This window comes from Excalfactoria chinensis, chromosome 4, assembly GCF_039878825.1.
Source record: "Excalfactoria chinensis isolate bCotChi1 chromosome 4, bCotChi1.hap2, whole genome shotgun sequence".
Classification (NCBI taxonomy): domain Eukaryota; kingdom Metazoa; phylum Chordata; class Aves; order Galliformes; family Phasianidae; genus Excalfactoria; species Excalfactoria chinensis.
Window position 1 is genome coordinate 39581300 of NC_092828.1, and position 27196 is coordinate 39608495.

The 27196-nt window shown below is 42.6% G+C and overlaps 3 protein-coding genes across 5 annotated transcripts in view; 2 read left to right on the plus strand and 1 right to left on the minus strand.

Annotated features, from left to right (window-relative positions):
- LOC140251384 (uncharacterized) overlaps nucleotides 1–27196 on the minus strand; it is a 47344-nt gene that overhangs the window by 12537 nt on the left and 7611 nt on the right. Inside the window, exon 2 of the mRNA XM_072335095.1 lies at nucleotides 17452–17503. The gene's annotated coding sequence lies outside the window, so the exon portion shown is untranslated. The remainder of the gene's footprint in view (nucleotides 1–17451; nucleotides 17504–27196) is intronic.
- SDAD1 (SDA1 domain containing 1) lies at nucleotides 1027–17922 on the plus strand. Its single transcript, XM_072335088.1, has 22 exons — nucleotides 1027–1239; nucleotides 1319–1423; nucleotides 1707–1805; nucleotides 1932–2042; nucleotides 2494–2565; nucleotides 2649–2749; nucleotides 3495–3552; nucleotides 4172–4246; nucleotides 5004–5105; nucleotides 7541–7610; nucleotides 8682–8785; nucleotides 9937–9994; nucleotides 10558–10616; nucleotides 11007–11083; nucleotides 11803–11900; nucleotides 12300–12376; nucleotides 12750–12879; nucleotides 14229–14326; nucleotides 14780–14970; nucleotides 15472–15556; nucleotides 15904–16065; nucleotides 17483–17922. Exons 1-22 carry the CDS (start codon nucleotides 1150–1152, stop codon nucleotides 17531–17533), a joined length of 2073 nt encoding a protein of 690 aa, XP_072191189.1. The 5' UTR covers nucleotides 1027–1149; the 3' UTR covers nucleotides 17534–17922.
- Nucleotides 19080–27094, plus strand: NAAA (N-acylethanolamine acid amidase). 3 transcript variants are annotated; one of them, XM_072334810.1, is made up of 11 exons: nucleotides 19080–19415; nucleotides 19550–19714; nucleotides 19930–20056; nucleotides 20794–20884; nucleotides 22154–22230; nucleotides 22992–23164; nucleotides 24040–24102; nucleotides 24407–24473; nucleotides 25021–25049; nucleotides 25823–25914; nucleotides 26729–27090. In XM_072334810.1, the coding sequence occupies exons 1-10, from the start codon at nucleotides 19216–19218 to the stop codon at nucleotides 25905–25907; spliced, it is 1077 nt and encodes a 358-aa protein (XP_072190911.1). In that variant the 5' UTR covers nucleotides 19080–19215; the 3' UTR covers nucleotides 25908–25914; nucleotides 26729–27090. The 3 variants fall into 3 exon arrangements, 2 of the variants coding, with proteins under 2 accessions (XP_072190911.1, XP_072190910.1); XM_072334809.1 differs by having other exon boundaries at nucleotides 19137–19415; nucleotides 26732–27094; XR_011903392.1 differs by lacking the exon at nucleotides 25021–25049 and having other exon boundaries at nucleotides 19137–19415; nucleotides 26732–26756.

Here is a 27196-nt window from a genome sequence, read left to right on the forward strand (position 1 = left end):
GGCATCTTTCCTGGCCTTTGCCACAATGAAGAATCACATTTGGAGGCCAGATTCCCCCATTTCCTGAGAAATATATGCCTTTCGAGATCACAAAACCAGTGTTTATCTCTTCTCTGTGCACACAGATTTCTTGTGTGTCTCACATGAATTCCTTTCCTTAATCCTAAAACATATTTCTCTCCTTATCTCTCTGAAGTAAACTTCAGTCCCATAACTTGAAAGCTGACTAATGAATAATCGCCAGCTTTATCTGTGCTTCCCAGAACAGAATCCCCATTTATTTCCTCAATCCTGTCCATTATTTGCTATACTGAAACCAATTTCTACCGCTAGACAATCTGGCAACTCAAAAGCTGCCTTTAAACACAGCTGGCTCTCTGTTCCAAAGCACTTTCCAAAATCATTCATCTTTTGGAATATATAATAATGATAATAACAATAAATCAGTAATTGGCATTTTTGCTCAAGGCAGTAGCTGAAATTGTAGCTAACCTGAAAAAGGCATGAAAAACAGCAGAAAATACTTCATCTATAATGACTGCTGCACAGCAGATAGACAGTTGTTGTTCCAGCAACGTTTTCAGAATAGCCTTGATTACTCCATCAGCGTGGAACTGATCCAAAGCTTCTTATCAAGCTTTTGACAGTGTTACTCAAACCTAAAGTGTGTGCCTCTGTTTCCTCTGCTTAGTATCAGTTTTGACTAAACGTGATTATGGCAAGGATGCTCTGCTGCTCTTCTTTTATATGAAGTTCATTGTGTTCTGTCAGGCGGTAATACCTTATAGGAACAGAAAGACCACTTTAGTTTTAATTGCAGGTGGGTTGTTGTGTCTGGCCACTGCGGGCCTCTTGAAACAGACTTCCCTCAAGCACAGACGGTGTATGATGTGTTGAAGGCTGGACTGGATGATCTTAGTCGCACCGAGCCATAAGGATCGTGTCACTCTTCTCAAGTCACATACGTACGAGCCTGCGCCGTCTATCGGCGTCCCCTCCAAGCGGCGGGCACACGCAGGAAGCGCTGCGAAGGAGCTCCGCTATCGGACAAACGTGACCCTCGGCGGCATCCGCCGCGGGGCGGGGCTAAGATGGCGGCGCCCAGTCGGTAGCTCACGCGTCGAGTCGTCTGTATTGGGAGCCGGCGCGATGTCGGGCCGCCAGGGGAACAAGCTGCCCAGCAACCTGCCTCAGCTGCAGAACCTCATCAAGCGCGACCCCACGTCCTACACCGAGGAGGTAAGAGAGCATGGGCGGCGACGGCGCGGTGGTGGGCTGTTTTCCGTCTGAACTAAAGACCAGCGCTGTGTGTTTGCAGTTCCTCCAGCAGTACCACCACTACCAGTCCCATGTGGAGATCTTCACCTTCCAGCCGGATAAACCCAACAAGGAGCTGGCGGAGCTGGTGGTGTTCCTGGCGCAGGTAGGCCGGGCCCTTCCGAGGGAGAACACGCGAGCTGCCATCGGGCCTCTGGGCGCTGTGTTGGTGTATGGCTGCGTTTCGCGGAGCTCTGCTGGCACGGCCCTCGGCCTGCCTCCTGTAAAACCGCATGTACCAAAACTTAGGCAGTATCGGCTGCTTCCAGGAATACAGGTGTTCCTTTGGAGCCCCTTGATCAGTTTCTAAAACGGTCTCGTGACTGCACTGTGAGTTTCATACCTGAGGGTTTTCAGTAGAGAGCTGACCCGAGCCTGTCTTTGCCCAGGTTGCCCACTGCTACCCAGAACACATGGCCAAATTCCCCCAGCAGCTGAAGGAGCTGCTCTCGTACCACCACACGGTGCTGGATGCTGACCTTCGAATGGTAAGGCCTGCACAAAGGGCTTCTGGGGCAGGCTGTGCCCTGTGGGAGATGAGCACCTACAGAGGATAAAGCTGGCAGCTGAGGGGTGTCGTCAAGTTTGGATTCTGACCTCTGTTTCTCATCCAGACCTTCTGTAAGGCTTTGATGTTGTTAAGAAACAAGAATCTGATCAATGCAACGAGTCTGCTGGAGCTCTTCTTTCAGCTGCTGAGATGTCACGATAAGCTTCTGCGAAAAGTAAGCTGTGGTTACAAAAACTGGTCTCACCTTCCACTGGGTTTTGACAGGCTTAGTAAAGTAATGCAGCCCTGGTGAACGGGTGTTCTGCATTTCTTGTTAGTGAGATAATTAAGTTTCAAATAGCTCTGCTCTTTTGGAAGCTAGAAGTGCCAAAGGGAAGACTTGGTCTGTACATCTCATTAGTCATGAAGGATGCTGCTGGGAACTTTTTTACTTCTTTTCCTACCTCACTGTAACTTAAGTATGCTTTTTCAAATAGATGGAAATGAAGCATACATGCAGACTCAAAGTAACTTCTTGTTGCTTTTCCATCTTCAGTAAAAATGAGAAAATACTATTATCAGTGATGAGTCTGGTCTCATTTTAGTACTAGAAAACTGTGGGAAAATTGTGATGCATCCGCATTCCTTGACTTGCCTAAGTTATTTCTTTGCTTTCCCTCTTACAGACTCTGTATACTCACATTGTGACAGACATCAAGAACATAAATGCTAAACACAAGAACAATAAAATAAATACAGTAAGTATTGCATTTTTCTGATGCAGCTTGCTACTTTTCATTAAGAAAGGTGTGTAATAAATTCTTTCGAACTGTTTTCTTAGACACTGCAGAACTTCATGTATACCATGTTGAGAGACAGCAATCCGACTGCTGCCAAGATCTCTCTGGATGTGATGATTGAACTTTACAGGAGGAATATTTGGTAGGTTTGGCAGCCTCATATTGTTTCCCTACTTACTGTAGGGCACTAATCCTGATGTCACTCATGGTGTCTAGTGTAAGATGTAATGTGGAGAGCCTCGAACTTAATGTATTTATCATCTTTGTGTTCTGATAGGGCTGTACTTTGCATAGTGTAGTTTAGTTGGGAAGGAATACTGTCATGTTTTCAAGTCTCAGGGTTACTGAAGTTGGATCCTTGACATTTAGATGAAAATAATGTAAATTGTGTATATTGCAGTTGAAACAGAAGCTTTGTTCAGCGCTTTTGTTTGAGCTTCTGCCTATAAAGCTGCTAGTAACAGCGTGTGGCCTATGTGTACAGCAGAAAGACTTCTCTGAAGTCTGTAGGGTAATTCTAGATAAGTGCTTTAAGTGATCTTGGTTTGCTGTTGGTTGGTTGTTTGGTGGGTTCTGTTGTTTTTGAGTTTGGTTTGTTGTTTTTTTGTTTTTTTTTTGGTGAAGCTATAATATAGCATCTGGGGCTTTTTTAGTAATAACAGCTTGTTGGTGCAGCAGTCAGCTGAGAACTACTACAACAGAGAAAAGTGAGGGAAAAATTGTTGCTGAAAGGAAAAGATTTGCAGTTTCAACAGGAAGGTTTTTAAGTCCATCAGACTTGATAGAAATTCAGATTGAGTTGCATGAACTTCTAAAAAACAATTTTTTTGAGAATACCTTGAAAATTGTCAGGCTTGAAGTAAAAGATAATGTTTCTTTTATTCAAGGAATGATGCCAAAACGGTAAATGTCATCACAACTGCCTGCTTTTCTAAAGTGACAAAGGTGAGAACTGAAATCACTTGAAACGGTGGATGAGAGAATGAGAAGCTTGTTCTATTGCAAATTCATGCTGGTATGGGGAGGGTGGCTGTACTTTCCACAGCTATTCAGAAGACAGTGTCAGGATATAGCCCCTTCATCATCAGCACTGTTAAGGCTTTTATTTGTTAAATGTGATGACAACTGCTAACCTGCCTGGGGTTTGAGTGGATCTGAGGCTGCCTGTCCTCTGCATAGGTTCTGCACTGCTGGATGCTTTAGAACACATTCAGTGCTTTGAGATGTTCTTCCACAGTACTGAGCACAGTTGATCTGGTATCAGCTGTTCAGGAGTTACCAATAACACTGGCATAGAGCAATTTCAAACTATAGAAAGGAAATGTGCATCATTGGATTTGCTCCTGTCACTATAGAAGCCCAGCTGCCTGCTGGTCCTTTGTGTGGCTCTGGATTGGCAGCAGAAATCGACTTTGTATGGAACACTTTGATCTGCTTCACTTTCTTTTTGTATCCATGCCTATTAATAATAGGGAATTTCTTAGCATAATCTCTGATGAGGATGTTTGTTACTAGTAAATACTTCTGTCTATTTGTTGTGCCCTACATCAACTTCATTTTTCAGGTATTAGTTGCTGGTTTGAAGTTCTTCCTCGGGAAGGATGAAGATGAGGAGCAAGAGAGTGACTCAGATTCTGAGGTGGGTGTTGAGATTAAATATTCTCAGGTCTTCAAATTGTTTAAGAGCAGTCGTCCTGCTGGCATTGACTGCAGCAGTGTGTCCTCTTCTGTTCTGCTGACACTTTGGTCTTGTTTCCTCTAGTTGGCTGTCCACCTCCACGAAATATTTAATTTGGCCAGGAATGTTAGCAGGATGCTTTTGCTGTTTGTGTATCAACTAGGAGCTTCCTTGTGTTCTCATACTTGCTTTTAAGGGAGTAATTCACTTCTAAGAGAACTGACCAGTTGGGTTTTTTTGTTTGTTTTTCTTTTTTAATCTCATGGGTTAGTAGATGTAATTACTGAGTTGTGAGAAGAGACATTCACCTGATGTTTAGGAAGCAGGTTTATTTTTTTTCCCCTCTTGGATTCAATTTCACATTTATGTACAAATGAACATAATTCATTTATCCTGAAAGGCTGATAACTTGATGCAATTTTAATTTAGAACCTTCTAATACTGGGATGTGACTATTTGTATAAGACTGTGTAGTAGTCTGTGATTACCTAGCTGTAAGAATTATGGTGCTGATGTGCTGTGATATGTTCATGATCTCTCTTGGATTAGTAGTTGGTTTTGTGGAATTGGGATTTTTAAAGGCTGCTGTCTCTGTATGATGAAATTTAGGTGGGAGGAGACAATTTTCAAAGGTAGTACATGATCCCAAAAACACTGATACTTCTTTTGCTTCCCATCTGAAGTCTGATTTTACTTGAGTCTTGTTTTCATTGTGAAGGATGATGGCCAGACAGCCAGAGATCTGATGGTGCGGTATGGAACTAGCAAGAAAACCAGCAAGCGCAAGAAGAAACTGGAAAAAGCAATGAAGGTCCTCAAGGTGAGGAGAGTGGTGTCTGACTTGCTGGTGTTTAGCTTAAACTTAATCTGTTTTCACTGTCATAATAGCTATCTTTTGTCATCTGTTTGAAGCAAAGCTCCTTAAGTGTTCTGTCACCCATTGGTCAGGCATTTGCCATGACTGCCTGAAGACAGCTCTTCTGAAATGCACTTGTGTAAGATGTGGACTTGTTGAGTTCTGGGGTGTCGCAGAACCATAGGGGTTGGAAGGGGCCTCCAGAGATCATTGAGTCCAACCCCCCTGCCAAAGCAGGTTCTCTACACCAGGTCACACAGGTAGATGTCCAGGCGGGTCCTGAATATCTGCAGAGAAGGAGACTCAGCAATCCCCCTGTGCAGCCTGTTCCAGTGCTCCGTCATCCTCACCATAAAGAAGTTCTTGCACACATTCACGTGAAACTTCCTATGCTCCAGTTTCTGTCCGTTTCCCCTTGTCCTGTCTCCACACATTGCTGAAAAGAGCCTGGCCTCACCACTTTGCCCCCCACACCTCAGGTATTTATAGACCCAGATCAAGTCCCCTTTCAGACTTCTTTTCTTGAGGCTAAACAGACCCAGTTCACTCAGCCTTTCTTCATAGGGGAGATGCTCCAGGCCCTTCACCATCTTTGTGGCCCTCCGCTGAACTTCTTCCAAGAGATCCCTGTCTTTTTTGTACTGGGGAGCCCAGAACTGGACACAGTATTCCAGATGAAGCCTTACCAGGGCAGAGTAGAAGGGGAGGATCACCTCCCTCGACCTGCTGGCTACGCTCTTTTTAATGCACCCCAGAATGCCATTGGCGTTTTTGGCCATGAGGGCAGACTGCTGGTCATGGCCAACCTGTTGTCCACCAGGACACCCAGGTCCCTCTCTGCAGAGCTCCTCTCCAGCAGGTCATCCCCCAGCCTGTACTGCTGTATACAGTTATTCCTCTCTAGGTGCAAGACTCTACACTTGCTTTTGTTAAACCTCATCCGGTTTCTTACTGCCCAGCTCTCCAGCCTGTCCAGATCTCACTGAATGGCCGCACAGCCTTCAGGTGTGTCAGTCAATCCTCCCAACTTCGTATCATCAGCAAACTTGCTGAAGGTGGCCACTATCCTGTTGTCAAGGTCATTGATGAAGATGTTGAACAAGACCGGACCCAGCACAGATTCCTGGGGAACACCGCTAGTTACAGGTCTCCAGCCAGACTCTGCATCGCCAACGATGACCCCCTGTGCTCTGCCAGTCAGCCAGTTCTTGACCCACTTCACTGTTCACTCATCTGTCCCATACTTCCTCAGCTTTGTTATAAGGATGTTGTGGGAGACAGTATCAAATGCCTTACTGAAATCAAAGTAGAAAACATCCACTGCTCTGCCCCCATCCATTCAGCTGGTGTTGACATCATAGAAGGCTACCAGATTGGTCGAGCATGCCTCCCCCTGGTGAACCCATGCTGACTACTCTTGATAACCTCCTTTTCTTCCAGTTGTCTGGAGATGGCATCCAGCACAAGCTGTTTCATCACCTTTCCAGGGACAGAGGTGAGGCCAACTGGCCTGTAATTATTCGGATCTTTCTTCTTGCCCTTTTTGAAGATCGGAGTGACATTGGCTATCCTCCAGTCTTCAGGCACCTCCCGCATTCTCCAAGACCTCTCAAAGATGATAGAGTGCGGTTCAGCAATCACCTCTTCCAGCTCCCTCAGCACCCATGGATGCACCCCATTGGGTCCCATGGATTTACGAACATTGGTATTGCCAGGGCGCTCACGGACCACCTCTTCCCTGACTAAAGGGAAGTCTTCCATTTCCCCAGACTCTCTCACTAACCTCCAGGGTCTGGGATTCCAGAGGGAGAGCTTTTCCAATGAAGACAGAAGCAAAGAAGGCGTTCAGTATCTCCGCCGTCTCAGCATTCCCTGTTAGCAGAACACCCCCCTCACTTAGTAGGGGACCCACATTCTCCCTAATCTTCCTTTTACTGTTAACATACTTTAAAAAGCCTTTTTTATTATCTTTTATCACTTTTGCCAGATTCAATTCCAAGTGGGCTTTAGCCTTCCTTGTTGCATCCCTGCAGGCCCTGATGTTTCTATATTCTTCCCAAGTGGTCAGACCCTTTTTCTACATTTCATGGACCTTCTTTTTCTCTTTGAGTTTGCACATGAGCTCCTTGCTCATCCATGCAGGTCTCCTGCCACCCTTTCTTGATTTCTTGCTCACAGGGATGCACCGATCCTGAGCTTGGAAGAAGAGCTGTTTAAATGCTGACCAGCTCTCACAGGCCCCCTTACACCCTAACACCAATTGGAAAGAATGGTAGCTTATTAAAAACCAAGACAGCTCTTTTAGAAGGGAATAATGAGAAATGGCAGCCTGGTACTGAAGCACCTGCAGCTTTTCCATGGAATGAAAAAATGTTTCATTTACACTTTTTGCCACGCAGAAACACAAGAAGAAAGGCAAGCCAGAGGTATTCAACTTCTCTGCTATTCACTTGATTCATGATCCCCAGGGTAAGCACCTTCTGTGTTTTCTAACTTATTTTGTATTCTTTTCTAACTTTGTGTTAATCCCAGACATGAAAGTTTGGGCAAAACTGCCAGGAGTCACTGGTGACAGTGTGGTACTTCTGGCATCTCTTATCCTAGAGTTTCATAGCACTTGAAAACGTGAGATCCTATTGCAGTTGTCCAAGCGGAACACTTCTAGAAGGGCAGATAAAGAAGAAGCAATGTTACATCATCTGCTTCAGGTTGCTACAGAGCAAGATGTGGCTTTTAACTTCTTTCTTATATGTGTGAAGGCCATGATTTGTGTGGAAATGGAATACTTCATCCCCTGTAACTTCTTTGGCATATCTCCTTCTATAAATGTGTTCTTAATACGACTCTATTTGTCCATTAGACTATTTGTCTAATATTACTTGTGCTATAGAATTGCCAAGCGACAGCCTGAAGCAATGGTTAAGGACCAGGTGAGAAGGTGTGGCCAACCCAGGGAGCTGAGGTGTGAGCAGTGCACCTGAATGATTGATAGTCATGGAGGCTGAATCTACCCCTCCTCCCCCTCATTTAAGGGTTATCAGGCAAGGGAGCAGCATCTCTGGATAGAGATCACACTCCTCTCGAGCTGTTGCTGGTTGTTGGAAAGGGTGAGCCAAGTTTCCCTCTTTGTTATCTTATTGCATCCCATTTGAAGGCACTGTTATAACCTTCTTTTGTTGTACAACTTCACACATTCACAGTCTGATGTAATGAGCCTCCAGGGATTTTGTTTTTCAGATGGTTCCAAATGTTTTGTTTTAAAAAGATACAAGAAAAACCCTAGCATTAGATATTGACTGTTTTTGTGATTTTGCAAAACTTCTGCTAGTTTTCTTTTTTGTTAGACATGTTACAACTTCAGATTTTCTAGGCATGCAAGGGGAAAAATAATGTATTGGGAGCAGTGCTCGCAGCACCTGTAGTTTGTTTTCTGCAAGGACACTAGAACTTGAAACCAAGCAACAGAGCCTTGGCTACCCCTCTTAATCAAGTCTCAGCTGAGTTGTTCACAGTCTACTATGAATCTATTATTGCTTCTAGATTTTGCAGAGAAACTGCTGAAGCAGCTGGAGAACTGTAAAGAACGATTTGAAGTTAAGATGATGCTCATGGACCTAATATCTAGGCTAATTGGAATACATGAGGTACACAGTCTCTTCATTTTGTAATGGCATCATATAAGCTAACCTCAGTTGGGTGGTGATGTGCTGTGGCCTTGTGGTACTGGAGAATGAGTTTCAGTTTTGCTGTGTGTTGGAAAATGAAGATGAGTATGGCCGTGCAGTTGCCACAGGTATTTATGGTATGACACAGTGACACAGTGATGTAGTGTCATCACTATGTAGTACTGCAGTGTCAGTATGGTACTGAACTCTGCTTGAGAAGGCTGGTGGTCTGCAATAGCTTGAGCTGTCATGAGTAATGGGAAGATTCCTGTTTAAAGGCTTATGTGTATTCCTGGGAGGTTCTAAAGCATAGAGGGTTTTTTTAAATTGAGTCCAGTAGTTGCTTGTGACCAGCTCTCTCTGAGGTGTAGATTAAGTGAGATCAAACTTCCTCAAGAATCTTCCTCAAGAATCTGCTCTGGGAAGTGAAGGAAACACACTATTCCTTGCAGGATATCCTTAAGGTTAAAAGGAAGGGGAAAATGCTTACTGTGACTGTATGTATGTGCAGTCTTGAATATAGCAAGCATGAGAAATTAGTCTGTTTGTGACCCCATGTTAGGATCATAGCTAGGCATATACAACTGTTTTATCATGCTTTAGTCTGCACAAATCAACCTTCCCAGTGACCAGAGCATCTGGAACGTGAAGTCTTGAACATCATGCAGATCTGAGCATTGCAGTGGCTGAGCTTAATTCTTCATTGCATAAAGCTTAAGCAGAAGAACTTATAAGTCTAGGTGCAGAAAGTGTATAAGATTCTTGTCACTTGGAAGATGTGTGTTCAGGTGTTAGTCTGCTCCAGTATCAAATGCTCAGGCTTGCTGGAAAACTTAATGAATGGACTCATGCTAAATTAACTTGTATTTAGGGACAGCCTGCTTTGGGAGAAAAGACTGTGTTCCCGAAGTTAGGGAAACATGCAGCAGACTGCGCTAATTGGAGTCCCTTCCTCACCTTCCGCATGTTTCATGCTTGTGACTGGAGAATGTGTCATGCAATTAAAATGTGAGGCACTTGAGGAGCAGGCTATGTAGAATCATTGATTTCTACAGCGTACTGGCTTATGAGAATGATGTTAAGTTAAAACAAAAGCAGCTAACCTGTTACAAATTTTATCATCCTTGCAGCTTTTTCTTTTCAATTTCTACCCCTTCATTCAGAGATTCCTGCAGCCCCATCAGAGAGGTAAGCAGCTACTAGTAGACAGCAATCTTGGCCCATCGTATCACATATACAGTTAGTTCCTAAAAGTGGTGCTATGAGTAGGAAGTAAGGGTAGTTCTGAGATTGTTGGATGAAGGAGACAGATGGCTCTTACTGTCCAGAACAAGGAATGGACTTGATTCTCCTGACTTGAGTGTTTGAGAATCCCCTGCAATGGGATGAAGTGAATCTGCAGAGTTCCTAGTTCCTTTCAGATCCTCACTAGTTGAGCAAAGCTGCGAGTGCCTTTTGCTGCTTTGTTTTCCTGGCATTTTGTTCTGCAATGGGAATATGTATTGAGTGTAGCTGGCTCTTAAAGTCTGCTGCTGGGGTGGAGAGCAGTACGTGTTCCTAATGCTTGGTGGGACAGAAGGAAATGCTTCTGCAAGATGTCCCAAATAATTCCAGCCTGAAATGACTTTGAGACTTAAGTGCTCAAGGATCTCGTGGAGGTAGCTGTGTTGGTGAATATTGTTACTGACCAGAGTAAGTTCTGTTGATATGCTTTGATGTCTTTTCCCCACTCTTTTTCTCTTTTATCCCAGAAGTGACAAAGATTCTTCTGTTTGCTGCACATGCTTCACACCAGCTCGTACCACCTGAGGTCAGTAATCCACCTACTTTTGGTGGCATTGGAAAGGGACAGTGGGCCAGCATGGGAGTACTGACTGTTGAGTTCTCTCACTGGGGGAGGGGAACAAGGAATCTGGTCAGATTATTTTTCTTGAAAAACATAAAGGAATTTTTTGCTCCCCTGGGTATTTCTGTAAGTTGTAAGGTGTTGCTTTGCACAAAAGGAGACAATCCCTGTCTTGAATTCTTCATTTCTGCAGGAGAATTTGTCCAAAAGTTAGTTGCAAGCTGTAGTGGCAAGTCTGAGCTCTGCCTTTCTGTGAAAAGGGCTCTGTTGTCTGTTAATAAGATATAACCATTTTCACAGTTACATGAAATGAATAGTAAATATATTCACTTGGTTTTTTTCTTTAATTTTCAGATTATCCAATCAGTTTTGATGACCATTGCCAACAACTTTGTCACTGACAAGAATTCTGGGGAAGTCATGACTGTAGGGTGGGTACAAAACCTCATTAAAACTGTAGAACTCTGTGTGTGGAGTGAAAAAAAATATACACCATTTGCACCCTATTGCTGTCATTCATCTCTGCTTTTAAAAGCCAACTTGATACTTGAATAAAAACAAGTTAGGACTGTATCTAATTATAGACTTTTGCAAAAGGTCTGCTACAGGCAGAGTAGAATATGAGTAAGTATAGGAAAGAGCTTAACTAGTATCAAGATTACTGTATACAGGTACATTTAGAATATTTCTTGAACTGTTTTTTTCATCTCAGTGCGGTTTTAGTCCAGCAGTGAGTTCAGTGTACTGACTGTGCATGAAGGTAATTTGGAAAGAAACTTGTTTTAGAACACAGGCTTTCCTTATTGCTGTCCTTTGACTGTCTGTGGTTGACAGCAAAACCATTTCTTCATTTGAACATTACTTATCCCTGGTGAATGTTCAAGAAGCTTTTTGTGAACGTGTTTGGACCCAGACTTCACTTGCAGAATCCTGAGGCTTAAGGTCAGACAAAATAGATGCAGAATGCAAATGAAATATGCTAAGTTTTTGAGAACTGTGGCAGGATGCTTCCTGTGGTTGTTCCTCTTCGTTATAGTTCATGTTGTATTATAAGATGCATCAAGTTTGAGATAATTCAGTCAGTTACTGGGACAGTGAAAGTTTCTGCCAACTGTGCTATTCAGGAAAATATTTCCCTTTGAATTTTTAGTATCAATGCAATAAAGGAAATCACTGCAAGATGTCCATTAGCCATGACTGAAGATCTGCTTCGTGACCTCGTTCACTACAAGACTCATAAAAATAAAAGTGAGTGTATTACATGGATGGGACTCCTGTATCCTTCTATCTTCCTTTTTTGCTGTATCATCTGGTCATCAGTTGTTATAGCTTTCATAACAGTTTTGTAAGTGGTATTTCTTTAATGTGGACTGAAAAGTGTCGCTTCCAACATGCCTGTTGCATTTCTGTGTATATACATAGACAAAAACAGCCAGGGGTAGTTAATCCATAGGAAATAACTGACAGAAGTAGAGAAGATTGGCTACTAGCTAGTGAATATTTGACTCTAAGAGCATTGGAGAAATCAGTGTGGAACTGTAACTCTATGCATGAGCAGGCTGTGAATAATGATTATGGAAATGAACTTTCAGTTTGCTTTGGAGTCTGCTATTTTGTACTTAATCCTGACCCTTTTTTTCTGGATAGATGTGGTGATGTCTGCAAGAACTCTGATACACCTTTTCCGTTCCCTGAATCCAGAGATGCTGCAGAAGAAATACCGGGTAAGGGTGGTTTTCTGTGCAGTTCATTCACTGCACACATAAGCTCACGTGCTCAAAAATGATGATGATAGAGTCTCATGGTATCTTGAGAACGTGATGGAACTGTGTATCTCTCTCCATGCCTGTTCTCTTGCTGGATTTTGACATGCTTTTCTCTTGTTTCAAGGCTGCCTTAGTACAAATTTATCAAACGCATTGACAGAAGTGCTATAGAAACCTGTCTTCCTAGAATTAGTTCAACTCTACAGTAGTTGAAGATACTTATTGTTGTTCCATCATGCAGAATTTTTGTATAATCCACCCTATATATTTTTAATAGATTTGTGGGAATTAAAATAACAGCCTACTTAGCATGTATTTTGTTTACCTATAGGGTAAACCTACTGAGGCCTCAGTGGAAGCCAGGATTCATGAATATGGAGAACTGGATGCCAAGGACTATATTCCAGGAGCAGAAGTACTGGAGGTTGAGAATCAAGAAGAAAAAGGAGGAAACCAAGAAGGTAGGCCTTTCTTCTTTATTACTTCAATTTTGTGCATCATCACCACTAGGGCTTTATTTGGACTTAAAACTTGGTGTTCGTGTGTGTATGGGAAATTGGTAATCACAGCCTGAACCTCTGATTAATCAGCTGAGGCAAGTATTGGGTCAGCTGCAGGAGCACAGGTGAGAGTGATGTAGCTGTGCTCCCGGAAGGGGTGGAGCTTGACTCCACCTCCTCTGAGACCTCATTTAAGGGCTGACCCCCACTGAGGCAGCATCTCTTGGAGATCGCTCCTCAGTGAAGGCTGCCCCAGCCTCTCCAGTCAAGGCATCAACACTGGTGAGTTTTCCTTTACATATAACCTTTGTATATTTATCATCATCTTCGTTAACATCTTTATATTAGCTGCCCTTACAATGTGTTTGATTTGCTGCCCTTGTGTGCTGCATGGTTTGCATATATGTTTGTCTAGTGTGAAGCACTGATACTTGTCCTTGAGTTAAATGAAGTTTATCCAGAAAGATCTAGTGGTCACTGCATTTCTTCATACAGTGTACACTGAGATGGAAGAGGGAACAGTGTGATACAGATAACATTTGCAAAGTAGTGCATTTCTTCAGAGTCTCTCCAAAATGCAGTTCATTGTTTTGAGAGCCTTTAGCATAATACGTGAGTTATGCTTTACAAAGCATAGGTTACAGTACAGCTTGCTGCAGTGCTAACTTCTTGCATACTCCTTAGGTATCTTCTATAGTTAGCTTTGTTTTGAGTGAATGAGATCACCATTGTTGCACACTTATTGTATGTTCATAACAACAAAATATGTCAAGGAGACTGCAGCTCACAATAATTACAAGATAGAACAGGTGCTTTACAAAGTTTGTTCTAGAAGTGTGTTCAAATACCTTACACTGCCATATGTGGATATCACTATAAAAAAAACAAACATATGTCCATAGCTGTATGTGTGCCAAGAGGTCAGAGAAGTAGAAAGGCACCTCAGCTTCAAATCAGTCACTGCCAGAGTTGTGCAATGTGAGGCTTTGACATTGCAAGCCAGGTGTAATTTGGTTGCTGAGCTTGTGAGTGGGAAAGCATTGGAGCTACTGGTCTGTTCAGCTGCAGATTTACTTCAAAATGACCAGATGTGTAGTATCTGATGTATCTTTGGTCTATGTAGAGTGTGTTTCTGATGCTGGGATGCTGAGATCCTGCAGTTCACCTGTTTGGTGAGTGTGTCCCTGGGCATGTTGTTAGCAGATAGAGAAAGGTGATGAGAGTTTGGGATCCGCTCTTAAATTGTCTGAAACTCAAACGGTTGAACCAAGTTTGTACTAGCAGCTCTGGGCATTTCTTCCCTTGAGCAGATGGATGGGAAAGTGCTAGTATGAGTGAGGAGGACGACGGTGAAGATGGGGAGTGGATTGATGTGCACCACTCTTCGGATGAGGAGCAGCAAGAAGTGGTGAGTTCCAAATGCCTTCTACCCTAAATAGAAATGGGACTTGTTAATAGCAGTCCAGATTCTCTTGCTCTATACTTTCACGTGACTGCCTTTAACTAACTACATGGAGTAATTTGACCAGAATTAGTGAGGTGAGGTATACTTGTGCACCTGTGCAGAAGTGTGTATTGTTGGGGTGAAGAGAGAAAGCTGGGGAATTCTGTTCCATTGCAAAGCTATAATGTTTGCATGGTGAGTGCTTTTATCTGCTTTGAACTATTAAAAAATTGAGCTACTCCTTTCTTCTAACTAACATACAGGATATAAAACTTCTAAGAGTCCTGACAACTGTTTGGATCATTTCCAAGCAGTGTTAATCATATGTAGATATTTGGGAGGCAAAGGTCATTGACTATGGTGTAGAATTTGCTTGCAAAGGTCAGGATGATGATACTTTTGTTCTTGCTTCAAAAGGCAGAGAAGGTCAAAAGCATGCCTGTAGAGGAACGAAAAGCCAAAGCTGCAGCAGTCAGTACAAGTAGGCTGCTAACTCAGGAAGATTTCCACAGAATACGTCTTGCCCAGCTCTCCAAGGAAATCAGTTCTGCACCGGGCAAAGCTGTAAAGAGGAAAAATATTGAAATAGATGATGAAGAGGAGCGCAGGTAGGATATGAGATGCTGACGAGTGCTTTCTTTCACCCAGCCTGGTGATGTAACTCCTCATTGCCAGCAGATGTAGAACTTGGTCATTTACAGCTGGCGACAGGTGACAAACAGCCACACAGCCTCAAATAGATCCTGACCTGGGGGATTTATTTATACCTGTGAGAAAAAGCAAGAGGCATTGACAGAAGTTGTGGGACACATTTTCTTGTTCAGACCAAAGGGCATGTTATTTTTCTAGCTGTAGTTGCAACATTGTATCTCCAGATTCTTAAATGTTGTTCAGGCTGGTCTTGAAAAACAGTGCAAGTGTTTTATGGGGGTTGTCCCACAAATGAGGGTTATCCTGAGGGAAAGAACAGGAAGTGCTTTTGTGAGTGAGTATAGCAGGAAAAATGGCTTAAGAGGTGAGTGAGATACAAAAGTCAGGAGAGCATTTTGTTTTTCTGGTCAGAGGATGCTTTGTGTATGATAATCTTTGTTGGTTTTTTGTGTACGTAGAGGAGAGTTGCTTTCACTCAGAGATATCGAACATCTCCATAAGAAGCCAAAGTCGGACAAGGAGACAAGACTAGCAACTGCAATGGTGAGGAACTTGGCTATTTCATATCCTCTTTTAGGCTTCTTAAAGGGTTGTGGGCTTTATCTGTTCTGAAATAAGGAACTGGAGTACAGATGCCCAGCTGCCATCTGTGTTATGATTGTGGTTTTTTTTTAGTGTTACACCTTGGCTGTAACAGATAAACAGCCTTTTGCTGGAGGAATATAGGCATCTCCAATTTTCACTGTTAATACAGCCAGCGTGGAGGAATGCATGCCATATACACAGTCATACCGAATCCAGATTTAGAATTGCTACCCTAGAACCTAGCAGCTGATGTGAACTGTAGAGAAAAACAAATGACTATTGTTATATTGTGCTGCCTTTTGTAGGCTGGAAGAACTGATAGAAAAGAATTTGTGAAAAAGAAAAAAAGATTGAATCCCTTTGCCAGCTCAACCAATAAAGAAAAGAAAAAGCAGAAGAACTTCATGATGATGAGATATAGCCAAAATGTCCGGACCAAAAATAAGCGTTCTTTCAGGGAAAAACAGGTAGGTAATACTAAATATATGCTTAAAAAGCAGGTATCCGTGTACTTAAAACAGGCTCCGTTGAAGTGTAGTGCCTTAATCTTTATTTTTTTTGAGGTTACGATGACTCTTAAACTTGGCTTGCTGTTTCTAAAGAGACATTTTGAATGGTTTCAGTACTTGTTCCTGATTTAATGTTTTGAGTTTCGATGCAGCAGCTAAACAGTGAAAGGAAGGGTTCTTTGACACTTATTAGGCTCCAAAACCAGTTGACTATGATTTGTAAGCACCAGTTAAAAGACGGTTGAAGTGTTGTAGTTTTAATATACTGTGTTCTACTACCCTCCTTAGTGGTAGAATAAAATGAAACGTTCTTTTAGTCTAGAGCTAAATCTTCTTACCAACTAAAACATCTAATGCACCACTTCAGAGAGATTTTGTTGTTCATGCAGTCTTTCTTCCCACCCTTGAAAAGCAGCTTCATAATAATCTTTCCAAAAATGTCTGTTAATCCCACTTACCTTTCAGCTGGACCGAGGTTTCTTCTGGCCCTTTTGTGCTGAATTAATCAGTGGAACAAGTTTGTTACTCTGTCCTTTTCCCAACTATACAGGACATTAAATGACATACTGATGCACTGATGAAAGACTTTTTTCTTTTAAGCCAAACTCACTCCTGAAATATAAAGTTGAACTGTGTAGCCACAGTGTTTCTGCCACTGTGTGTGTGTTTGCACTTAACAGTTACTGCTCCCAGTTTTAGCTGAGAAATTATTGGTGTTTCTCCCAGGTTGAACAAGTGATTTTTCCTTAGTAATGCACATTGAAAATAGCTTAGTGGAACTTATACAGAAACATCTGCTTAATTCTAAGCACAACGTGAAGTTCTTAACTTCACAGCTAGAAATATTGTTATACTCTTATTTCTTTCCAGCTCCTTGCATCAAATTCATGTTGTCTACCTTAGAGATGAAACAGTGGCTTTTGAGCTTGAGTATAAAATAGTCATGAAACTGCAGTAAGAAAGAGCTGAGTGTGACTAACTTGTTTGTCTATGATCCATTGATTCCTCAGTGCTGTTACAGTTATTGTGTTATTGCACCTCAGTCAGCTGGTTTGAAGATAATTCAGGTTCACAAGTCATCTTGCAGTTCCACCTCACCTGTAATATATAAAAGCTGCTTTAGATGTGTATTACAGCACAGATGATGCAAGTTGTTAGCTGTACCTTTCCCTTAGGAAATCTGGTTTATTTATCAATTACTCTACACGTAGTTTTAATTGATCTGTAACTTTTAGTTCTGATCTTATCTACAAATGTCTGTGCCCATGGGTGGGTGTATTGAGGAGGATTGTTGGTGTAATAGTCTGCTTACTTAATAGTTATAGGTGTGAGAGTTTGAAATACCTGAATATTCCTCTCTCGTTTGATATTCCAGCTGGCTCTCAGAGATGCGCTCCTGAAAAGGAAAAGGCAGCTGCTGAAATAAAACAGTAAAGGAATAGTTCTCATCCTGCAAGAAACAACTCTAGAAATACTTGTTTTCTCCTCTTCCAAAGAAGTAGAGAGGAAAAAAAGCAAAGAAAAAGGAACTGAATTGTGCTGTGGATTCATTTTGATTCCTCTCTACTCTGTTCAGAATTAGAAATCGAACGCTGCCAGGTTGGATATTGCATCCATAGGACACTGAAGAGGCCTTAATCCTTGTAGGGTGTTTGATTTTTAATTGCCTTTCCTACGAAGCTCTATCTTTTTATTGAGTATAATTTATTTACAGCTGTTTTATGTAAGTATGAATTAAAACATACAATTTTATTATTAAAATAATGTTTTAATTGAGCAAATAAATGAAGAGGTAATTGGAAGGAAAAAAGAATATTCCAGCTCACCCCTTGAAGTGTGTGTGTGTAATGTGTATGCCTGACTTACGGGTGTGATTTCATAGACTTAGTAAGCCAGTGGTTGGTTTTCTTTATCCATTTGCTTATAATAAAACAGAACCGAGGGGAAGAGCAGCTTCACTATAATATACAGGGGGAAAAAAAGAATGAAGTCAGTATAGAAGAAGGAGGCTTTCACGTTCCCGTACAAATAGAGGTATCACACAGAGGCAAGATAAAGTATCTTGTTTTCCTCTATCAGTGCGATATGTGGTGGGAGTTGTGCCTGGTTGATTATTTTTATTTCAAAGTGTGTATGAGAATAACATTGACCAGTGGGTTCTTTACCTTGACACAAAGGTTGAACTCCTGCTTCAGCCTTAGCTTTGGCTGGGAATGCTACTGACCATGCTGTCACCCATCTGCTTCCATGATAACTGAGTTGCTTACACTACCCTTTTGTGATGCTCTGCTCCCCCTTAGGGGGGGAGTGTCTTGCACAGTGTAACAGGGAAGCAGTTGGTGGGGTGGCTTTGTTTTTTTCCTTTTTAGGAAGCCAGACTGTTTATCCCATACCAGAATTCACTTGGCAGAGGTGTTTACGTTAAAGTTGTATCAGTTGGAATCCTTATGGGTTGTGATGGTGGTTATGTTTTTATTTTCCTTGTCCTACCTTGCTTACTGGAGCATGGAAGCTAACGGAGGCTTCAGGCTGCTGGCAGAGAGGTGAAGAGGAAGGAGCTTACTGCAGTTGATGGCTGGAGATTGCAGCTGGGGAGAACGCTGAGTGAAACGCATTTGTAGGGAAACCCCTTTCCCTCTTCTCCCTGTTCAGTGAACAGCTGAGTGCGTTTTCCCTAATCTATGGGCGTTGATATAGAAGTAGTTTGTTTTTGAGGCTGGAAGAAGCGTTTCTTTCTTCCCTGCAGGCGTTTTATTTCAGTTGAGCCAGGTCCCCAGCCCCTAGGTGCCTGGTTTCTCAAGAGCCTCCTTTCCCCCATTAAGCATTGACAGCGCCTCAGGGACGTGAAATAGGCATTTCTGCATCCTCACGCTTCCTCTGCCAATGATTTTATACGCAGCCCTGCCTTCCTTCCCCCCTTCTGTGCCTGTGGGGTGGCGGTGGGTGGGAAGGGGCTGTGAGGGGCTTTCCGCGGGAGGCCAAGGCCGTACTCCGCGCCGCCATCTCCTGGCCCTTCCCCCTGGGCCGCCCCTCAGGGGCGTGAGGCGGCCGCTGTGGCTCCGGTCCCGGCTCGGGCGGCCGTGCCCTCCGGCGGCCGCGTCCAGAGCGATGCTGCGGGGAGCGGTGCGGGGCTGCCCGCTGCGGGGGCTGCTGCTGGCGGCGGTGCTGTGCAGGGCGGCGGCCCGGCCCGCGGCGGCCCCGCTGCTGTGTAACGTGAGCTTGGACAGCCCGGCCGAGGAGCGGTGGCTGCCGGTGCTGCGGCACTTCGAGCCCGCCTTCCTGCGCGCCGCCGTCGCCCGGGTCATCGAGTGAGTGCGGGGCGGGGTGGGCCGGCCGGGCGGCCGCTGGGCGCTTCTGGACGGCGGAGCGACTGCCCGTGACGTTTCGGCGCGGAGTAAGGCGCGGACCTCGGCTCGCTAACGGCTCGGAGCGTGTTTTGCAGCGAAACCGTACCGAAATGGGTCCACGACGTCATTCGTCCGATAGCGGCGGAGCTGGAGTCCTTCATGCCGCAGCCCTTTGCTGGGGAAATTCGAGGGCTGTGCGAGGCGCTGGGGGTCAGTCTGGGCGACGGAGTGCTGCTCAACTTCGCCTACGAATCTACGGCGTAAGCGGCAGATAGCTAATCGGGCCCGACGGGCTGCGCGGGTTCGTTTTGGTTCGGTGTGGGAGCACACGTGAAAGGGCAGATGAGGACGGGGCGGAGAAGTTGCCCGTGGTACCGTGGTACCGCGTCCAGCTGGAGGCGGGCTGTGCTCGGGGCGGGACGGGGCACAGTGTGGGATTCCTTAAAATCCTTCTTTCCCTATCTTGTTCTTAAAGGTTTTGCACGAGTATCATCGCTCAGGATGACAAAGGAAACATTTACCACGGACGGAACCTGGATTATAATTTTGTGGATATATTAAGCAAGATTACCATCGACGTGCAGTTTATAAGAAGCGGGCAGGTATAAACTGTGGTTGAGTGGTATCCTGTGAAGCGGCAGTGTACTGTTGTACGGCTGCACACGCTGTGGTATTTAATCTACTAATGAGGTTCAAAACCCAAAGTCACTGAATTATCAGAACGCCACAGTTCCGCTCTGGGAGGAACTCTCTGCTTGCCAGACTTCTAGTTAAGTGTGGCAAATTGGGACAAATTGAACAGCGTAATCTTGTGTCTCAAGGTGATTATTTGGAAGGAGGTGTAGAAAGAAGAATGTACCAAGATTCTGAAAACCAATAAATACTAAAGAATATAGGAATTAGATCTGCTTTGGCAGGAAGAGATTCTGAAGCATTTTTCTTGGGCCTCCTTAATTTTCGTTTCATGTGTGTTGTAGATGAAAATTGCCAAAAATGAACTATTTGCAAATGCAGATAATGTGCTTTTCTTAATATTCATTTCTACTTTTTGTAAAGAAAGAATTCTTGCTTGCTTGCTTGACCTCTTGCCAACTTGAGTGGTATTTTTGTAGCAGTTGGTGATCATTAACAAATTAAATGCGGTGTATTTTGGTCCTCAGAGTCTTTTTATGACTTCCTTTGCAACATTTCCTGCAGGGCAAAAGGTTTTAAAGAGGTTTTCAGAATGATGCATGAAAGGCACAGGAAAAAGTAGGCCGTACTGTTTCTGAACGTTGCTTCTATTTGGAAAAGCGCTCTGTTCCAGAATGCTGAAATACTCCATGTCTCCTGGTTTCAGATAGCATATCGAGGCACTACATTTCTTGGCTACGTAGGTTTATGGACTGGGCAAAGTCCTCACAAGTTCACAATCTCTGGTGATGAACGAGGTAAAGAAATAAGTAAAACACCTGCTTTCCATGCTTGACTTTAGGTAAGCTACTTCAATTGATTGTTGCCTCCTCTGGCTCTTCTGCCACATTCTCCCAGAAGTAAAAGCTCTGAAGGTTTTCAAGAAGGAAATGAAACTGAATAACTTCTCTGTCTCTCAGGGGGTAAAAACACTCGTGCTGCCAGTATTTGACAGCTGCAAAGGGAGAGAGGCGTTTGTTTATCAGCACAGCGTCATCTGAGTGCGAATAGTGTCAAAGGGGACAGAGAACCTTGGAGAAGGCAGTAAAAGACGAACACAGTTGGAGTCAGCAGAGTAGATGTTCAGAGAAAAATGATAGCCATATATAGTAAATAAACTGCTTTCCTATTTCTTTGTTCCTTCCTCTGTTTTCCAGTTTTCTCTGTCCCCTTAAGACAGCTTGAAGGAAGGGGTGGGAAGAGAAGCATGAGACTGAGAGCCCTATATAAATATTGATTGTCGCTATGAGTAGGAATCCTCATATGGAACACACACACCTTTTGGTTCCTGTTTCCCTTGTTAGTGTTGCCTTGTTGTGTTCTCTAGATTATCTAATAGCTTGCAATTCCTGTTTTTAAGATCCTGCCTCTGATGATAGCAAACTTACTTAATTTTTTCAAAACTGAACTATCCTGGGCTAATACTAAGAGGTACAAACTGCCCTTAATTTGTACTGAAGTCACCTGGGAAATAATGTCTTCAGTTTATAAGCCTTTGCAAAAGAGTTGATTTAGAAAGATTTCCAGACCAAAGTTTGTGAATGGGAACAACCTGGGGACAAAATCAGTGCGATCTTATTCTCCCTGCTTTATCTTGGCAGCATGCTTCAGCATTCAGTGTAAGGATCACTTGGGGCTGCAGTGAGATGGTTCAGTCAATGGCCAAAACCATTCCACAAACTTTGGTGTGAAATGGACTCATCTTGTCCATCAGGACTTGGTGTGCTGATGTCTGCCTGCATACCGTGTGTCTTGTTGCTTTTTAACTACAGGCAACAGTAATTCACTCAATTTGTGCTGAACCTCTGCACGTGACAGCTTGCTTTTCTGTCACTGCAATTGAAATAAAATGTAGGGAAATGAACTTGTGAGTTATGGCTGAAAAGGGAGATGACTTTAAATTAAGGTGGGGGTCTCTCAAGAGGCAAGCATTATTTGTGTTGGCTTTTTTCTGTTTTTTAAGTATAAAGTTGACCTTTGTTCATCTAACTTTCTTCATTGTTCCTTTCTTTTCTCTTTTCCCTCAGATGGTGGTAGCTGGTGGGAAAATGCACTAGCTGCATTTCTGAATCGAAATTACCCTGTGAGCTGGCTTATCCGAGATGTAAGTGCGACTGTGGTTTAGTCTGTTTTCAGAGTGATGTTGTTTCAACTTCTACAACACCAAGTAAATTTGATTTTTCATCTACTGTTTCCATGGAATATGCAATAAATGCAAAGTAAATATATTTCAAAAGAGCAAATAGATAATGCCCCCAAATCAGAGCTCGCTGTTGAGTAGCAGGAGTTACATTGGTATTATATAGAGTCTGTTTTATGAATATTGCGTTAGCTTACTGCTACCATAAAAGCAGATCTGCTTCTCAGATTTGTGGATTATAGCAAATATGAGTTATGTTTGGTAAGTGGCCTCCCTGCAGAGTAGGGGTGTCTGTTGGGTACCTTATTTTTTATGTTTTTTGAGTTGAAGATACAAGTTGAGGCCATGATTGAGACTGCTAGCTGCAGTGCTGCTGTCAGAAATAATTAATGGTTGAGAACAATAGAGAGCAATTTTGGTTTTGAACTTCTTTCGCTTTTCCTCATATGCATGGGGGTATGTGTGTTTATATATGTATATTTACTTTTTCCTTTGTATACTTGCAAAGATGGAGAGAATGATGTCAGTTGTGGGCTGCACTCATTTCATGTTCCTATGTCAGTTCAGAAAGCCGTTTTTAAATATTTTCAAATGGCACTTTATAGTTCATTGTAATTTGCAACAGTGCCGGGACTGTTTCACTTCCTAAGATGTCCCAGTGCTTGCTTTTGTGCTCGACTGTGCTCCCTGACTTCTGTTTCATTGTGATTTCCTTTTTGCATCAGACCCTGAGCAGAGCAGAGGACTTTCAGTCAGCTGTTCTCAGACTAGCTGACATTCCCATCATTGCTGAAGTTTACTATATTGTAGGAGGCGTATCGCCCAAAGAAGGCATGGTCATAACAAGAAATAGAAGAGGGCCAGCAGACCTCTGGCCTCTTGATCCTTTAGGTGGAGCGTAAGTAGAGAAAATGTTTTGTTTTACTTTTTCATACTCTCTCTTGAGTGATAGGTGAGGTTAATGGGATGGCTTTTGGTGTAGATCCAGGTTCATCTCTTACCAGTGCTCACAGCTGAGCAGGGAAAGTTTGAGAGCCCCTGAAAAGATCTGTGATCCATTCTTCTTGAGAAGGAGTGACAACAACAGGTCAGGTTGGGACAGTCAGGGCATCAAAAGTGGCAAAAGCTTCTGCATACATTTATTTTTATGTAGATTCTAAAGGAGACAAGACTTGAGGACTCATCCTGGATGTCTGTCTGCCAAGTATTGGATGATAAAATTCAGCACTCCCAAGCTAGTTTTCACCAGTGTGATAGAAGAACTGAAGGCTCAAAAATAGTTGTCTTGTATGAAGTTTGTGAAATTGGCAGCTTAATATTAGAAGATTTGCAGTAGTTGGCCTGCAATGGAAAAATGGCACTTAATGACTGCTGTCATGCAATAAATATTGGCTTGGGTACAGCCAGATGTCCTGTTGGCTCTGTGTTCTCCAAAATGGAGAATTCAAAGAGAATGCAGATTCAGGCTACATGCCCATCATCTCTTCTCCAATTATCTCTATAAAGGTCCAACCTTACTTTTGTTCTAGTTGTTAGTGGTTTTACCACTAGCAGTTCAGTCACCACTCTTTTGTGTGTGCATGTTGAGTAGTTTCTGGTGAAGACTGCTATGTATGCTAACCCTTGGATTTGCAAGAGGCGCAGGGAAGAGGTGTCTGAGAGAAGTTGTTTTGTTTTTCCTTTTGGACATACAGAAATATTGATTCTTCACGTTTATTAATTACCTGCTGATGCACTTTGTGTTTGTTTTTATATTGGTGTGTTACACAACAGATGGTTTCGTGTGGAGACAAACTATGACCATTGGACTACCCCTCCTCCTTGTGATGACCGAAGGTAATATTAGATTGGACCTCTGTAGTGAGATATCACCTTCATATTATAAAAACTTGGAGACTTGGACATATGTGTCATATGCAAAAAGCTGCTGGCAGATCCCCTATTCTGTATTCATGGTGTAGTAACACGGTGACTTCAGCTATATGAGTCTGCTTTCAGTCACACAGAATTCTGGATTATTTTAGACCAAAACAGATATATTAAATTTAAGACGTTCAGTGAGGAAATTCTTCTCTATTTAATTCTCTGCTGTTCTTTGGAACAATGCATCTATTGCATCTATTGCACTATTTTCCCACAGAACGCCAGCCATGAAAGCTCTCAATGCTACTGGACAGCAGAACATCAATTTTGATACACTCTTTCAGGTATTTCTTTTAAATTCTGTACAGCATGTAGACTTTCACTTAAATTCTTTCAAAGCAGAAGTGCAGTTACTTTGTTGTCAGTAATTCAAAAGCCACGCAAGGAAGGGATGGTGAAAAGGATGTGCTGCTCGGCCATCTTTGGAGAATTTAAGGCTGGTTTATATTTTATATGTTAAAATGTTTCTGAACTCTATGCGTAGTCATTTCATAATAGTCTGCTGTTGTAAGTTGAAAGCGTGTCAGAGAAGAATCCCATCACCGTCATCTCTGCAGTTTTGTTGTTCAAGCACAATTATGAATATTACAGAGGGCAGCTGAAGTGTTACACAGGAATGAAACCTACTGCTTAGTTTGTGAGAACTGAAACGTTTTAGAGTTTTTATTAAAAAAAAGAAATGGTCTGATATTAAGAGACAGCTGAACAGCCAGCATGGTTCTTGATTTTTCCATTATGTGGTTTCATAACTTCATCCTATGCTGTTTCTAAGTAGGCTTTTAATTACCTTTTAATTTACCAGAATGACAACACTTCAAACTTTCTGTACAGGTACTGTCAGTGAAGCCAGTCTTAAATAAGTAAGTATTAGCTTCAGAGCTGTCGATCAGTACCTTCTACCACGCATCAGGCTGGAAACTTCCTTGGGATCTTCATGTACCTCTGCTTGAGTGTTTTATGGTTTCCCAGCTTAGATTTCTGCTTGTGCATGTGGTGCTGTGTCTTCACTTCCACAGAACTCTTCCTCTGTGGTCTGTCCCTCTCCAGCCATGAAATGGCACTTTGTTTGGCTTAGTCTGGTAATGGAAAGTCGCTTTGTAGCAGAGAAAAACAGGACTGCTCAGGTGATTGATCAGCAGCACTTTCTACAGTTCTTCTGGCCAAGTCATTTGTGCCTTTGACTGTTGGAACATTTAGATTTGTGGTAGCACTGGAAATGTCTCTCTTTGGTGCTTCTGATGTAGCTCTGCTTGATGTGTGAAAACTGTTAAGTAGTAAATGGGCACATAGCTGTTAGGTAGTTTATTTTTTTTTTTAATAATAGATTTACTTCTGTTTAACATGATGGTTCTGCATTATTCCACAGATTGCACCTTTGCAGGTTATCCTTTTATGTTACTTTTACATGGAGCTCAGTACTTTCTCTAGATCAGTCGCTTGCATTAGAGCTTGGCAGTGGCTTCTTTAAAGTGTCTTCCTCCACTTTTCTTAACACTTCTGCATATATATATATATATATGCAGAATTTTAGTTCCACTAAAATTTGTTCTGCTGCTTTGCTAGTTTTATAAATGAATCTTCTTGTCTGTAGAATGATTTTGACTCCCTCTTTTCTTTGCTCTTTGCCTACCAGTAACACAGTGTATACGACAGTAATGAGCGCTGCATTCCCAGAGAAGTACCAGACATGGATCAGAACTATGACGTGGAGTAAATGACATGCTGGTATGCCTGGCTCCTTGTACTTCAATAAAAATTCCAGCTGACGAGTCACTGAGGGACAAAGCGCTGCAGCAGTACTCAAGTGACCTAGTCTGAATTCCTGATTCCCTTGGTTTGCTTATTGACCTTGGTTAAATACCTTCCCTAGTTGATTTAGAGATAAGAATTAAGTACTGACTTTCTTTGCAAAACCCTTTGAGATTACTGTCAGAAAAGTGCTTCTAATAAAGTAGAGAGGTAGGGGTGGCTGCTATTGTAACCTACTGGTAGTTGTTTGCTAAATGGAAGCTTTGAGTATTGTTTTTACCTGTTTGACTAGTGTGATACATTTGGTGTATCTTCAGGTGGGTAACTATGACAGGAAGTCCTGCTGGTGGCGAGCTGAACCTGAGCAGGCGATGTTCAGCGCTTGGCACAAGCAAAGATCAAGCTTAATCTGTGTCAGTCTCTCACTGCCAACTGAACATCAGCATCCTTTGAGATTTTTGTCCTGTCAACTTACAGAAAAAGCCAAAGCGCTTCAGCTCGCACAGTGCCTCATGTGGCAGCTTCTCTGTGTTCAAAGGAAGATATTAAGTTGCATCATTTCTTCTAAGAAGCTCTGGTTGTGTGGACCTGGTAGGACCATAGTAAGCTGCATCGCAGTTCAAATAGATTTCTGAATGCTCATTGGTGTTCTATTCATAGTAGTTATATTGGACATTAGAGCTTAGCAAGACTAGTTCCTTTCTCTTAGGGATTCTGTAGAGTTTGTTTCTTTCTATGCATGTATACAGACCTCTGCTCTTATGTTTATCTGTCTGTCTTTTTGTTTCAGCAGATTGAATAGGAGAAAAGTTGAAGCTTTCCAAGGCCAGCAAATGCTTTTAAAAGCACTCCCAAAAGCAGCGCAGTTGTTTTGGATTACTAATCGAGTGAACCATTCACGCCAGAAAGACTTGTTAGTTATTTAAAGTGTTGCAGATTATACTGTTAATGAACTGTAATGGAAGTTTGATTTTGTTTTAATTATATTGATGTTCTAGCAGATATTGATAGCTAAAATTTGCTACTATTTTTTGGGGGAAGAATTGTGCAATTTGAACATACTCATGTACTGACTGATAAATAAAAAGATCTGTTTTGTGTGGAATGTAGGTGTGAACATAATGAAATAAAAACGTGCAGCTGATTGCTTCATTTACGGAGACCTGTGTTGTTACTGTTAATGTCGTCAGCCATATCTGACTTGTATGGAGTCTGTGGTTATCAGCACGGTGGCATCAGGTGTATAAGGAGTAGTTTT

Coding starts and splice junctions, on each gene's coding strand:
- SDAD1 (XM_072335088.1), top strand. CDS start 1,150: ATGTCGGGCCGCCAGGGGAACAAGCTGCCCAGCAACCTGCCTCAGCTG. Junction 2,043..2,493: donor ACGATAAGCTTCTGCGAAAA/GTAAGCTGTGGT, acceptor TCCCTCTTACAG/ACTCTGTATACTCACATTGT. Junction 14,327..14,779: donor ATGAGGAGCAGCAAGAAGTG/GTGAGTTCCAAA, acceptor TTGCTTCAAAAG/GCAGAGAAGGTCAAAAGCAT.
- NAAA (XM_072334810.1), top strand. CDS start 19,216: ATGCTGCGGGGAGCGGTGCGGGGCTGCCCGCTGCGGGGGCTGCTGCTG. Junction 19,715..19,929: donor TTCGCCTACGAATCTACGGC/GTAAGCGGCAGA, acceptor TTGTTCTTAAAG/GTTTTGCACGAGTATCATCG. Junction 22,231..22,991: donor TGAGCTGGCTTATCCGAGAT/GTAAGTGCGACT, acceptor TTTTTGCATCAG/ACCCTGAGCAGAGCAGAGGA.